At 42.1% G+C, this 15246-nt stretch overlaps 1 protein-coding gene across 1 annotated transcript in view; it reads right to left on the minus strand.

The window, feature by feature from the left end:
* The window catches only part of erbb3 (erb-b2 receptor tyrosine kinase 3), a 62574-nt gene extending 47876 nt beyond the window's left edge, over positions 1–14698 (minus strand). Inside the window, exon 1 of the mRNA XM_012957806.3 lies at positions 14438–14698. Coding sequence (XP_012813260.1) covers positions 14438–14519 — 82 coding nt within the window. The 5' untranslated portion in view covers positions 14520–14698. The remainder of the gene's footprint in view (positions 1–14437) is intronic.
* Positions 14699–15246: the final 548 nt, after the last annotated feature.

Raw genomic sequence — 15246 nt, forward strand, 5'->3', positions numbered from 1 at the left:
TGAGTGCAAATAAAAATTATAATAGTCATGCTAAGGTTATACTTATCCTTTAAAATTCCTGCCTAGAAAACTCTCCCAGTGCCTACAGCATGCATTATCAGTATGGAAAGGAATTTCTTGGTGATAATGGCCACTTGGATGAATGAACAATAGTGAAAGGATTTTGGAGTTTTCCATAAGCCAGACCCTTTTCCCCTAGTGTCCGTAGGCTTTTAAAGCCACCCAAAGGGGGGGCCTCTTTTACTCAAAAAGGACTTTGTAGGAGTGACAAATTCTGCCATACTCTTGTCTATTTTTACTCACACTTTGACAATGAATCCCTGCGCATAGCCTGTGTTCTCCCTCCCCTTGACTGCCTCTGAATTATTGGCCTTTTATGAAGTGGGAACACAGGCTCACTCTAAAAGGCCGCTTACGCCAACCAAGGCTCAGAATGTAAAAAAACATGTTTATTAAGGGCTGGATTAGCTACAAGGAAGCAATTGATTTCAACTGACTTTTGAGACAAAAAACATAGACCTCCTGGAACCTATTGAAACAGCAGGTGTTCTTTTACTGACATTACTTAACCCCTTACTGGCCTGAGGGCAGGCAACACATTAACTCTTTTAATGCACTGCATAGATTAAGCATTACAAGTTCAAAGCGATTTAATGTGAACTTTTCTACAATAGAGCTTTTATGAACACAGGGGCAAACAGTTATTTTATACTATTATTGTCACACACTCCCTTTTTCTGATGATATTTTGGAGCAATTAATGATAGAGATTTAAAGAGGGCAACTTTTACGCAAATATACTGATGCCAGTCAGTATGTATATTTGCCTGTGTGATTGGAAATCTACTAGCCCCATATTTGACAGCACTATGACACTATTAATACCAGAGTGGGTATAATATAGGTTAAGGGTGGTAGTGTATGGACCAGCTAATAATGTCTATTCTGGCTAAACTGTATTGATCTTATCATGATCTGAAAATAGAGATCAGAACACAAATAGAAAAGAGCTGTGGACCCTCTTGCTCCTGCACTGAGACAGACCAGCCCTCTAATAGAGAGTGTTAATGCCATACCAGAATGTACACATCCAGTTTCCATTGGACTCATCTTCTGCTGTATAAATTTAGATTCAAATGTTTTGGATGTGTACAGCAACATTTTGTCATGTTTTGTGTATTTGTCTAATGCAAGTATATGCAACTGACAGGGGTGGTATTCCATGGTGTGTCTTGGCCAATCAAAATGCAACTGTTTGACCACTGGTCATTTTGGATTGTATTAAATCACACACTTGGCACTCACATATACACAATTTATCAGAAATCAGTGGATGTGTCACTGAAGTTTGCCAAGTAATTGGATACTATTTATATTACCGAAACCAGAGTTTACAGCAAGGCCTATAATTTAGCACTGAAGATATTTACACTTGTTTTGAAATTACGCTATATAGGTTTTAGGTCATTATTGCTGAATTATCCTAAGTGAATTTAGAGAATTTAGGCACTTGGCAGGTTAACTGGTGTGTTATTTATAGTCATCTGATGACCTGCCTGTGTATTGTCTATGGTGTAAATATAGCTGCTTTGTGCTTGTTTATTATTTTGCTTTGAACACAACGCTTTCTACTTGGTACAATGAGAAATTATTAGTGACCCACAACAAGTCTCTAGGTGACTATATCTAAAATAAATTAACAGACAATGTATCAATCTTGTGGCACATCTCATTTAGATCAATGATCAATGAGTCCTATGCTTTGGACATAGAATTATATAATGATTTTATTTAAATCTTATTGATAAGTACACTTAAACATCAGACAGACTAACACGTTGGTTGACATAAGGCTGCAGTACTAATTCTCTCATACAGCAGCTTTATGTTTTATGAAAGCTATATCACCTCAGATGTTTAAGCTCACCATCTTCTAATTTACAGTTGGTGTACAACAGGGTATTTGGATCGACAGTGAATTTACTGATTTGCATCACAAGCAAATTTTGTTTCACTGGTTTCTAGGGCAATATTTTTCTAGAGACACAGAGATTTGCTTAAGGCTTCCATACTTCAGTCTGGTATGTTGGTCCTTTTTAAACCTATTTGTGCAAGGTTGTTGGTATGGGAGGAGTGGGGAGTTCTCACATAACTTAAATATTTTAATAAATTGTATTGTGGAGCATCAAGAGTGTTCTGTTTTTGGTTTCTTACCATTCAGCTACAGTTATTTCCATCAGCCCCTTAAAGGAGAACTAATGCTATAATAACTGTGATTGTATCACTTACCTAATACCCTGGGCCGGTGCTCCTGTTAGCAGAAAACTGCACCAGTCTGGGGAAGAAGCTGATCAACCGCCTCTTCTGTCTTCTTCTTCTGTCCTCTTCTGTCTTCAATGCTCCAGGGCAGGCGCATGCAAATTAAAGTGAAAAAGCCAGATTTTGCGTCTAGGTTTGGCTTTCACTACTGCGTATGCGCCTGCTCAAACTGGAACAAAGTGAAAACAGAAGAAGCCAGAGAAGATGGTGACAGGGAGTTTCTACAGAAATACCCCGGGGTAGTGCTGTTTTTAGCAAACAGGCAGCCCAAGGTACCAGGTAAATGATTCATAGACGGGTTCCTAACATTTTGGCACCCCTCAGTGATTATAACTTTTGCTCACCTTTAAGCAGTGTGTATATAGTTGGACTGGGGCCTATTTACTAACAGTACAAATATGCTCCACTGGGTTGCTACCCTAAATGATTGGTTCCAAGGTGGTTGCTAAGATGTGTACAAACTAAGAGACTTATGAGGAAGTGAAAATCATTTATAGTAAATGGTGGGACACTGATAATGCCCATGGGATACCCATGTGGCCCTCCAACTTTACCCTAACTAAACCACACCACTTACTTCTAGGTTGTAGTGGGATACTAAAGCAATGCAGACTGGATATCCTCAGTATATACTGAATGTGTTATATAGGTAACAACATGCACACTAAAAATACACAGTCCATTTTAAGTAGCCCAGGAGCAAATATTGCCCACAACTGCCCTTGTTACATACCCTCACCTCACATTTCTACTCAAATGCATTTGACTGTAAGGCTGTATCAATATTTAGTTGGTTTAACTTGTTTCCACTTAACTGTTAACAGAGAAGGAAAAATACTGGAAGTACTAAAAGTGTTTTTCTTCATGCACAGTCACACACAGCCAAAAAGTTACCTGGCCCATGACGTAACAGTTTTACTAGGGCAGGAAGCTTGATAGGCACAGGAAAAGATGTGCATCTAGGTTAATGCAAGGGATCTCAACCTCACAAATTTAACATAGGCATCTGCAAATATTACTTAAATACAGTTACCAGAACAGCTGATATGCAATTATTTATGTAAACAACATAAAATAAAATAGTTTGCCATCTAGGCGCAGCTAAGAGGTCAATCTGCACCCTCGCTGCCAAAATATCTCACAAGGAGTCTGAACAGTATGACTAGCAGCAACAAATATAAAGGTGTGAATCAAAACCCCTGAATAAACTTACACCTAAAAATGGGGGTTCATTTAATAATTATACACACTATGTAAATCTGTTAAAAGCATAGATTGATCCTCTCAAAGAGTTTAGCACACGTAGCTTTCCAGCCATAGCAGATAAAATAAACAGAGAAATTCTAGACCCTCCCTTAAAAAATAAAATCACCAGTTCATTATCTTGTATATAAAAGTTTATATTAAATAAGTGAAACTCAGCTAAGTGATGGCATAGGGCTGACTAGAGTGCCTCCACAGCGTCCCAGGACAAATTGCAGAAGGTTATATGAGGTTTTAGATGGTTTCAATTACACATTTTAAAATGTGTCAATCCAGTTGCTGTGTGTAAGGTGCCAGCAAGACAGCATTTTGCAGATCCTAACACAGCATTCTGCCACCCCCAGTTCCTGTCAAAAGTGAATTTCCCTTGCCAGAGTCACATTTCAATATTTACTATTTAGTGCACCTGTTATGAAGGGGTATGAGCAGTGATTTAAAGAGAAAATGAACACGTAGCAAGTCTCCTTTCAACCCTTTAATCCATTCTCTGAGTAAGAGGAGATGGGAATCTCAGTTGGGATCACAGTAACCACAGCTAAAAGAAACCTATCTGAGGGCTACAGAATTTAACAAAGGATCCGCGATGGTAACTCAGTATGAGTGGTATTTGCTGTTATGAAGATATGTAACACATCATGATTCCAAGCTTGATAGATGCAAAAGAGCTATAAGAGAGAACAAGTGCCTCACTAAGGTTTAATCTTTTGTATATAGTAAGTACAGACCTACCCACTACTGCAAAGTTCTCATGAGAAATATGTGATACAGTAATAACAAGGGAAGCTTAACAGAATGGTTATGTGTCCTGCGTAAAAGTGAAGAGCATATAATTTTATCTTACAGCAAAGCACACCGGTTTCCCAACAATTTAGAATATCAAATACAATACTACTATAACTGCACTACTTTAGTAAATGTGTCCCATTGCCCAAAGTATAGTATGTTTGTTCTATGCACAATAGTAAATGAAAGCTCTGGTTTGTCCTCAGGCTTTAGTACACTTGTGTATATAGGAGTGTGAAAAGATCTGACATGCAGATGTTTGGCCAACCTCAGTGCTTTCTCCAAAACTATATTTTGATACATACTGTGCATGTGTATTATATACTTATAAACAATGGATGTGCATGTGTGTCACATTTCTGGTGTTGTAAGAGAGTTAATATGTTGTTAATACTTGATGAAAAACAGTAAACAAAGGTGTAGGGTTTGCCACAATTTTGGGGCCAATGTGATATTTACTTTTGGCTTTTGTGCATACTGTAGGCTTAGAAGCATAGGTGGAAAATAATGAAAATTTAGGGAGGCTACACCTCTACAAAAAAGCTCAACTGCTACCTATCCATATATAATTATAAGTTCTCAAGTGGAAAGCCTTTTATTGGTGGTTTCCTCAAACCAATATGCCTCCTCCCTTACTCAAAAGTTTCCAACCTTGTACCTGTAACAAAAGAAGTTATTCTAAGCCTGCAGTGCAGCTATTTTGGAAAAATATATAGGAAATATATAGGAAGGAGTTCGCTGTGCTGCCATGCCTCTCTCTTACTCTGATGCTTTGCTATAATAGGGACTCTTAGGCCTTTTATAGCAGCAGTACTTATGGATCTGCTGTATGGCTGGAGAGTGTAAATAGGTGCTACTGGGTTTTCTATTTTTTTGGGCAATTTACAAAAAATGGCTCCCCATACATCCTCATCATGCTTACAGACTAGTGACCCTTCACAACCCATTGTAGGTGGTATGCAGAGACACATACAGGTCCTTTTCAAAAAATTAGCATATTGTGATAAAGTTCATTATTTTCTGTAATGTACTGATAAACATTAGACTTTCATATATTTTAGATTCATTACACACAACTGAAGTAGTTCAAGCCTTTTCTTGTTTTAATATTGATGATTGTGGCATACAGCTCATGAAAACCCAAAATTCCTATCTCAAAAAATTAGCATATTTCATCCGACCAATAAAAGAAAAGTGTTTTTAATACAAAAAAAAGTCAACCTTCAAATAATTATGTTCAGTTATGCACTCAATACTTGGTCGGGAATCCTTTTGCAGAAATGACTGCTTCAATGTGGCGTGGCATGGAGGCAATCAGCCTGTGGCACTGCTCAGGTGTTATGGAGGCCCAGGATGCTTCAATAGCGGCCTTAAGCTCATCCAGAGTGTTGGGTCTTGTGTCTCTCAACTTTTTCTTCACAATATCCCACAGATTCTCTATGGGGTTCAGGTCAGGAGAGTTGGCAGGCCAATTGAGCACAGTAATACCATGGTCAGTAAACCATTTACCAGTGGTTTTGGCACTGTGAGCAGGTGCCAGGTCGTGCTGAAAAATGAAATCTTCATCTCCATAAAGCTTTTCAACAGATGGAAGCATGAAGTGCTCCAAAATCTCCTGATAGCTAGCTGCATTGACCCTGCCCTTGATAAAACACAGTGGCCCAACACCAGCAGCTGACATGGCACCCCAGACCATCACTGACTGTGGGTACTTGACACTGGACTTCAGGCATTTTGGCATTTCCCTCTCCCCAGTCTTCCTCCAGACTCTGGCACCTTGATTTCCGAATGACATACTTTGGACCACTGAGCAACAGTCCAGTGCTGCTTCTCTGTAGCCCAGGTCAGGCGCTTCTGCCGCTGTTTCTGGTTCAAAAGTGGCTTGACCTGGGGAATGCAGCACCTGTAGCCCATTTCCTGCACGCGCCTGTACACGGTGGCTCTGGATGTTTCTACTCCAGACTCAGTCCACTGCTTCCGCAGGTCCCCCAAGGTCAGGAATCGGTCCTTCTCCACAATCTTCCTCAGGGCCCAGTCACCTCTTCTCGTTGTGCAGCGTTTTCTGCCACACTTTTTCCTTCCCACAGACTTCCCACTGAGGTGCCTTGATACAGCACTCTGGGAACAGCCTATTCGTTCAGAAATTTCTTTCTGTGTCTTACCCTCTTGCTTGAGGGTGTCAATGATGGCCTTCTGGGCAGCAGTCAGGTCAGCAGTCTTACCCATGATTGCGGTTTTGAGTAATGAACCAGGCTGGGAGTTTTTAAAAGCCTCAGGAATCTTTTGCAGGTTTTTAGAGTTAATTTGTTGATTCAGATGATTAGGTTAATAGCTCGTTTAGAGAACCTTTTCATGATATGCTAATTTTTTGAGATAGGAATTTTGGGTTTTCATGAGCTGTATGCCACAATCATCAATATTAAAACAAGAAAAGGCTTGAACTACTTCAGTTGTGTGTAATGAATCTAAAATATATGAAAGTCTAATGTTTATCAGTACATTACAGAAAATAATGAACTTTATCACAATATGCTAATTTTTTGAAAAGGACCTGTACATAACATCCTTAGGATAAACCACCTGTCTATGCTAAACAATTAACATGAGTGTTCCATCCATAAGTAACAACCATCCACTTGTTAGTTAGCATTTGTTCAACCTGTTATTTTCAAATCCTCCTGCTGCCTCTCACTGTTTCCTTAGGATTTTCCTTTGTATGTTTGCTTTTCATCTATACATGTCATCAAATAGTACCCATGTAGTCTGTTTGGGCAACAAGCTGTTACCATGCCACTCCTGCTAATGTGTAAAGGGCTAAGCTGCCAACCAGTCACAGGACCGTACAGCTGACAAAGCTGAGTGCTAAACTCCATTGTATTTTCTGCAACAAATACACAAAAGGTTTATTATGTAAAGCATACAGACTACAATTCTGTTTTTTCTGAATCACTCTTGTAATGAGGACACAAACTGTAGATAGGATTCCTATTTCAAAATGTTTATGCTAATAATTGAGACTACTTCAGATTTAGCCTCCCAACTGCTCTATATTTTCACCTGTCTATGCTTAAAGAGGATATTTTCCTTGATTCATTCTAGGCCATAATGAAAAGTAGCCTTTACAATCGTTGCCCACTTTATGTTACCACCCACACAGAGTTACTTTAAAGAAATAAATAACTATTACATTTATATCTAAATGTTGCAATTCACAAGCAACAGGAAGCACAATTTAAAATATGTCTTATGTGCATATGCCATTCACACTTATGTGGGATCTGTCCTATTGCTTCCATAATCTATTAGTATGCAAATGGTTCTAGCAAAGTTAAATCCCTTATTGTTCCTCCACCACAACCCCTTCAGCTGAGTCAGGCAAATAAAGAAAGAAACACCTACACAGTTATATATATAGTCTAATTTCCTGTAGTAAAAAGGTTCTCAACCCTTAATAAACTGAATGTGAATACAATAGAAAGTAAAAGGAAATTTATACATCATTAACCCTAATAGCCAAATGAAAATTGTCTGTGAGCACTAAAGTAGAGTTTTTTTGCAGAGAATCCTGGACCCAATGACACAGCCCCTTGCTTATTAGAATGAGTATTTAACAGCACTGTTGACAAGAGAGGTTGCAGATGAAAACTGCCAGGCAGTATTGGACCTTGTAATCCAACTGTGACTTGACTATTATGCTCATGCAAGTACATTTCTAATGTTTTATTTAAGTACTAGAAAATATCCATGTTTGCTCAGCAGTGCTTTTGCTCATTTGTGGCACAGCTGTACTGGTGCCTAGGGAACAAACACTGCCTGACAGCTAAACATGTAAAAGTGGTATTGTAAGTATCAAAAGAATATTTCAACTGCAAACACTATAAAGCAACTGCCGTATCTTTATTAGCTGGAAAAGCTCAGGTACATTAGGTACCTTAGGTAGCTGTCTAAGGTTACAGATTTACAAACAATGAGTTTACAATAAGAACCATGAGTTCCACAAGACCCACAGTAAGTAGTCCTCATTATGTTTGACCAAAAGACCGCGGTGAAGGGTCACACTGGAGGAGCCCAGAAAGAAAGCAGAGGTGGGAAAAGGGCTGAAACTTTACATTTATATCTCCTGTCTGTTTAGACAGGAAATGGAAAATAAACCCAACTTACAAATAGTCTATTCTGACACTTAAATCACCAAAAAGATATGGGTAAAGTTGAACACGGTCACAGGGAGAAAGACTGAAACCTGTTTCTCCTGCTTTACACCCTGTCACCCTGCCCTTCCACGGAACAACTGGATACAGTGGGCAGTTTTACCCAGATGTGCAAATAAGGAGTGCAACTAAAATCAGCACCTAACTGGGCCAGGAATAAAAGGGTGGTAAGGGCCTACCTAATGTACATTAACTTCCAGCAGAAGGCCCATTCCTTCAGCCAGGACTTTAGTCAGTAAACATATTAGCTGGATGAATAACAGGGCTGGGGCAGATAATAAACCAACTAACAAATTGATATTTTACTGCCCCTCCCTTCCTTACTCTGGTGTCAAAGTACAGCAGCTTGAATTATGGGGAAAGCATATTATTGTTTTTCTGCATAGCTATACACTCACCTTGTTGTCTGTCTGTGTTTAAAATTCCATAGAGAATATTGCACCTTAAAAACCTTTTTAAAATAAACGCTAGGGGCCTGTGATTTAGAATGATCTGGACCTGAGATCTTCTGGATAAGGGATCTTTCCATAATTTGGATCACCATACCTTAAGTCAACTAAAAAATAATTTAAACATTAAATAAACCCAATAGGATTGTTTTGCATCTTATAAGGATTCATTATATCTTAGTTGGGATCAAGTACAAGGTACTGTTCTATTATTAAAGAGAAAAAGGACATGTCAACCCAAAAAATATTTTTTGCCTAGTAAAAGAAAACATAACATAATTCTTACAAAATATTAAAAAATGTTAGTGCTTTAATTTATTTATTTATTTGTAAATGTAATTACTATTGAAAGTAGCATTTGCTGTACTCCTGGTTGTTACTTTTTAAACAATGTTGAAAAGGTCAGTCTCCTCCAGCAAAGATGGGTCTGTTAATCAGCTGGCCAATGTTACATTGTTTCAAAATTCAGAGCAACCAGGAAAGGACAGACAATATATATATATATATTACAAATTTGCAATGAAAGTATATTTGCAAAGTTGCTTAGAGGTATGTTTTCTTTTATTAGGTGAAAATTAGTTTTGGGTTGACATGTCTTTTAAGATGGAGTCTATGTGAGATGGCCTTCCCATAATCCAGAGTTTCTGGATAACATGTTTCCAGATAACAGATCCTGTACCTGTATAAACTCTTAGGGAGTCACTGAGTATTTCCATGATCACTTACAGAGATAGACTGTTGCAGACATATGATATATATAGTTCACACTGTCGTAAAACGAAACTCCCATATACCCTTCATACCTATATTATTCAATGCTTACACTAAAACTGAAAATCTAATCTGACTAGTATTGTCATTTGATTATACTTTTCTTTTCTACGTATAGAAGGAATGTTGTGTTTGGGTTTATTTTATCAAATTTTTTTCCAAACACCCGGCTAGTCCTACTCATAAGTTCCACTTCCTTCTGGCGGCTTCCCCAGACACTCAATGCACTGCACTTTAGAATATGAAGCAGCAGCTAGGTGGACCTGATAGGGAACTGAAGTTTGTCTCTACTTGTGTGAATGCAGGGCTGTGATTGGCTATCTCTCTCCTACTATGCTTCTGGCATGGGCTGTTAGGACACACCCACCCCTCATTTGAAACAAGGACAAAGATCATAGCGGATCTCTAGGATGGGCGCACCAGGACCACATCATGGTCACGTCAACGTGTTCTTTACTCTCACAGTATTACTAAATTTTACTGTTGTACAAAAGTGTCAACCAATTTAAGTACCAAAATCCATGCCTTGAGAACAAAAAAAGTTAAGGGTGATGCCACACGTGGCGTTTTTACTTTGCGTATTTTCTAATTCTCTTGGCGGCTGAAAAATGCCCTATATCATCATCCATAGAAATAACTTGAAAAAAGACGCGAAGCAAACCACACAATGCGGAAATACGCTAGAAAACGCCTTAGCACGGATTTTTCAAGCGTTGGCCGAAATACGCCAGTATTTGCAAAGCAAGCTATTCCTATGTATACGCAAAGGCAGCTGCCAGACCTAGCAGAAATACGCTGCGTTTTTTGCTATTTCGCAATATCAGCACCATGGAAACGGGATTTACTTACGTCACCAGTACTAGGCTGAAAAACGCCATAGTCTCGGGCTGTGTGGCTTGTGTGGCGTTTTTAGGCTGAGAAAAAACGCAGCGTAAAAACACCACGTGTGGCATCAGCCTAAGACTATGGGACAGTTCACACAGTACAGCTGGAGTAAGATTTAGGGCAAACAATGGCTGATACTGCAAAGTCAGAGCAATCACCCAGATAGTAGCGTAACATTACTAGGTTCAGCCCCACCACCAAAAGTCAACTCTAGGCCCCCCTCCACTGTTCTTAGCTGCCCACACAGCTTCAGCTGCCCCCAGTACACCCCCCACCAAGTTCCTATGTTCCTGTCCACCTACTCGCGGTGGATAGCAGGGGCGGGGGAGGTAATCATACAGTAGACCCGGTGACCAACCGGGTCACAAGGTCTGGTGTATGCTAGCTATGCCAGTGGCCACAGGCAAACTCTGACCATTCAAAAGTGTTTTCCTGCTGCTCAAAACTGAAATGGGAAATGACAACAACTCTCCAAAGTCCATACAACACACATATCCTGCACACAGATTTGACGTGCATGGATTAACACCTGTGCTTTAATGTGTTATTGCTGTGCTGCAATCTCATTATATAATCACTAGTGATGAGTAAAGTGGTTTGTGCCTCTTGCCCCCCCCCCTCCACCACCATTGTACCCTAGGCACGTGCGTCTTCTGCCTACCTCTAGTACATGCCTATTGCCCCCCACCATTGAGCCCTAAGCACATGCCCATTATGTCTACCCTAACCCTTAATATCCTAAACTGACATAACTCAACTGAAAGTGGCCTATTGCTTCAATTTATATACCTGTGCTTGCAAGTGTGCCGCACTGCATTTGCACCATCAGTTGTGGGTCTTGAACAGTGTGGAGAGGTCATGAAGGGGCTGGGCTGGCAGAAAATGTGGCCTGGCACCTGATTATGACCTAGTTCTGGGGCAATTGTTCATCCAAAACCAGCCCGACCCAATGGGGCCCCTGATTTCTGGGCCAACCTGAACATTGCCCATTGCCAATTGTTACCCAATAGTGGAGCAATTATTGAAGCAATTACAACACATAATAACATATATAATTTTGCACAAATTACATAGGTACATCAGGCCAAATAAATGCAAACCATTTAGATACATTTATATCCAGTTACTATAATTCACTGCAGATTATTCATAGTTCGCATAAACTTTGGAACAGCAGGTATAGTAGGGAAAGATGGTGCCTATAGTAGCAGTGGGATAATAGCCTCTGGGAAGGGACTGTGGCTGTGGGATAGCAGGTATAGTAGGGAAAGATGGTGCCTATAGTAGCAGTGGGATAATAGCCTCTGGGAAGAGACTGTGGCTGTGGGATAGCAGGTATAGTAGGGAGAGATTGTGCCTATAGTAACAGTGGGATAATAGCCTCTGGGAAGGGTCTGTGGCTGTTGTACAGCAGGTATAGTAGGGAGAGATGGTACCTATAGTAGCAGTGGGATAATAGCCTCTGGGAAGGGACTGTGGCTGTGGCTGTGGGATAGCAGGTATAGTAGGGAGAGATGGTGCCTGTAGTAGCAGTGGGATAATAGCCTCTGGCAAGGGACTGTGGCTGTGGGGTAGCGGGTATAGTAGGGAGAGATGGTGCCTTTAGTAGCAGTGGGATAATAGCCTCTGGGAAGGGACTGTGGCTGTGGGATAGCGGGTATAGTAGGGAGAGATGGTGCCTATAGTAGCAGTGGGATAATAGCCTCTGGGAAGGGACTGTGGCTGTGGGATAGCAGGTATAGTAGGGAGAGATGGTGCCTATAGTACCAGTGGGATAATAGCCTCTGGGAAGGGACTGTGGCTGTGGGATAATAGGTATAGTAGGGAGAGATGGTGCCTGTAGTAGCAGTGGGATAATAGCCTCTGGGAAGGGACTGTGGCTGTGGGATAGCAGGTATAGTAGGGGGAGATGGTGCCTATAGTAGCAGTGGGGGGATAATAGCCTCTGGGAAGGGACTGTGGCTGTGGGATAGCAGGTATAGTAGGTAGAGATGGTGCCTATAGTAGCAGTGGGATAATAGCCTCTGGGAAGGGACTGTGGCTGTGGGATAGCAGGTATAGTAGGGGGAGATGGTGCCTATAGTAGCAGTGGGGGGATAATAGCCTCTGGGAAGGGACTGTGGCTGTGGGATAGCAGGTATAGTAGGGAGAGATGGTGCCTATAGTAGCAGTGGGGGGCTAATAGCCTCTGGGAAGGGACTGTGGCTGTGGGATAGCAGGTATAGTAGGGAGAGTTTGTGCCTATAGTAGCAGTGGGGGATAATAGCCTCTGGGAAGGGACTGTGGCTGTGGGATAGCAGGTATAGTAGGGAGAGATGGTGCCTATAGTAGCAGTGGGGGATAATAGCCTCTGGGAAGGGACTGTGGCTGTGGGATAGCAGGTATAGTAGGGAGAGATGGTGCCTATAGTAGCAGTGGGGGATAATAGCCTCTGGGAAGGGACTGTGGCTGTGGGATAGCAGGTATAGTAGGTAGAGATGGTGCCTATAGTAGCAGTGGGATAATAGCCTCTGGGAAGGGACTGTGGCTGTGGGATAGCAGGTATAGTAGGGGGAGATGGTGCCTATAGTAGCAGTGGGGGGATAATAGCCTCTGGGAAGGGACTGTGGCTGTGGGATAGCAGATATAGTAGGTAGAGATGGTGCCTATAGTAGCAGTGGGGGGATAATAGCCTCTGGGAAGGGACTGTGGCTGTGGGATAGCAGGTATAGTAGGGAGAGTTTGTGCCTATAGTAGCAGTGGGGGATAATAGCCTCGGGGAAGGGACTGTGGCTGTGGGATAGCAGGTATAGTAGGGAGAGATGGTGCCTATATTAGCAGTAGGGATAATAGCCTCTGGGAAGGGACTGTGGCTGTGGGATAGCAGGTATAGTAGGGAGAGATGGTGCCTATAGTAGCAGTGGGGGATAATAGCCTCTGGGAAGGGACTGTGGCTGTGGGATAGCAGGTATAGTAGGGAGAGATGGTGCCTATAGTAGCAGTGGGGATAATAGCCTCTGGGAAGGGACTGTGGCTGTGGGATAGCAGGTATAGTAGGGAGAGATGGTGCCTATAGTAGCAGTGGGATAATAGCCTCTGGGAAGGGACTGTGGCTGTGGGATAGCAGGTATAGTAGGAGAGTGTGATGGTACCTTCAACTGTTGGGATTTAACAAGAAACCCAGCAATCTCTGAGATACAAAAGATGTTGAGTTCCATGAGCTGAATATCACAACTGAAGGAGTACAGGGTGAGACCTGCCCTGTGTGCCTTTAAGATGGCCATTAATAAATCAATGCTGCACTTTGCGCTGATTTTCCAGCAGGTACACTATGACAAAAGGAGCTGTGCCTTTAAGACACACCTTTCTGAAACTCCTTTCCACAAAGCTAAGGAAGAATGAACAAATTGCGAAAACAATCGAGTGAAAAGGAAGAAGGGAAGAAGTGGAAGGAACAGGTTCCGCCGCTGGCCGCCACACGTTCCGAGGCCACAGATGGGGGGGGGGGGGGGGGGGTACCGCATAGAAACGAGGAGCTGCACTTGCCCAGCAACAAACTCGCACAATGAAAGTTTTCCCTCACTCCCACCTGGGCATCACTGGCATCACTGCAGCTTCAGATGTAACGAAACCTGCTGCCTGATTTCTTACCACAAATTCGGTGCCAATAGGTCTAGTGCCAATGCCCGCCAGTGCCCACCCCCTCCCCTAGGACTATGCTTAGCGGCTACACGCCAGGCTCAGGCTGCAGGTGTCGGTGTGGGCAGGTGTGACACTTACCATTCTGGCTTGTCACTGGCTCCATAGTCACAAGGCAGCAGATCAGCACCAGGGCAGTCCATCCTCCCGGCAAGATCCCCATGCTTGGCAGTTGTGGGTCCCGCTGGGTGTCAGTCAGTGAGCTGGCACATGGCCCGGGCAGGGAGGAATAAGCCAATAACAATATCCTGGGTGCGATAGGGCTCGGACGGCAGAACGCAGGGTTAGCAGCCGGGACTCTCACTCTCTGACAGCGCTTTTCTCTCACACATTCCTCGCACAAGAGAAAGTTGTATTAGGCCCCTCCCACCCGCGCTCTGATTGGCCCAGAGCCGGTAAATGGGTTGCGATCAGACCTGTGAATCAGTGACAGTGCAACTTACTGCGCTTCTGCTGTTTTTAAACTACAAGTCCCAGAATTCCCACAGCCTTGCATAGTTGAAGGGCAATAGTTCGAACATCCTTTTTCCAAACCTCTAATTCAGTGGGTCCCAAACTGTGGGTCTGGCTTCACTAGGGGACGTAGAAGAATGGCTGCGGGACCAAGCCTAAAGCCAAGTTAGAGTGAAATTGGGCGAAATGCCTATTAACTCTTCTAGATACCCCTGAAAGCACACGCTGAGGCTCATGTAGGGTTAAGTCTTAGGCAAACGCTTTCTATGCTACATATTCACGTCCTGTCAGTTAATCGCTGTATATTCTTGTCAGTGAATTCCTCAAAGGTTATTTTAGGTTACCTTGCTACGAATTAAGGGGAGTCTGGCCAAATGTTGGACCCTTAAGTGGGTGCAACCCATAAAACTACCAAAACACTTTGTTTAGTTTAATTA

The sequence above is a fragment of the Xenopus tropicalis genome, chromosome 2, assembly GCF_000004195.4.
Source record: "Xenopus tropicalis strain Nigerian chromosome 2, UCB_Xtro_10.0, whole genome shotgun sequence".
Taxonomy (NCBI): Eukaryota; Metazoa; Chordata; class Amphibia; order Anura; family Pipidae; genus Xenopus; species Xenopus tropicalis.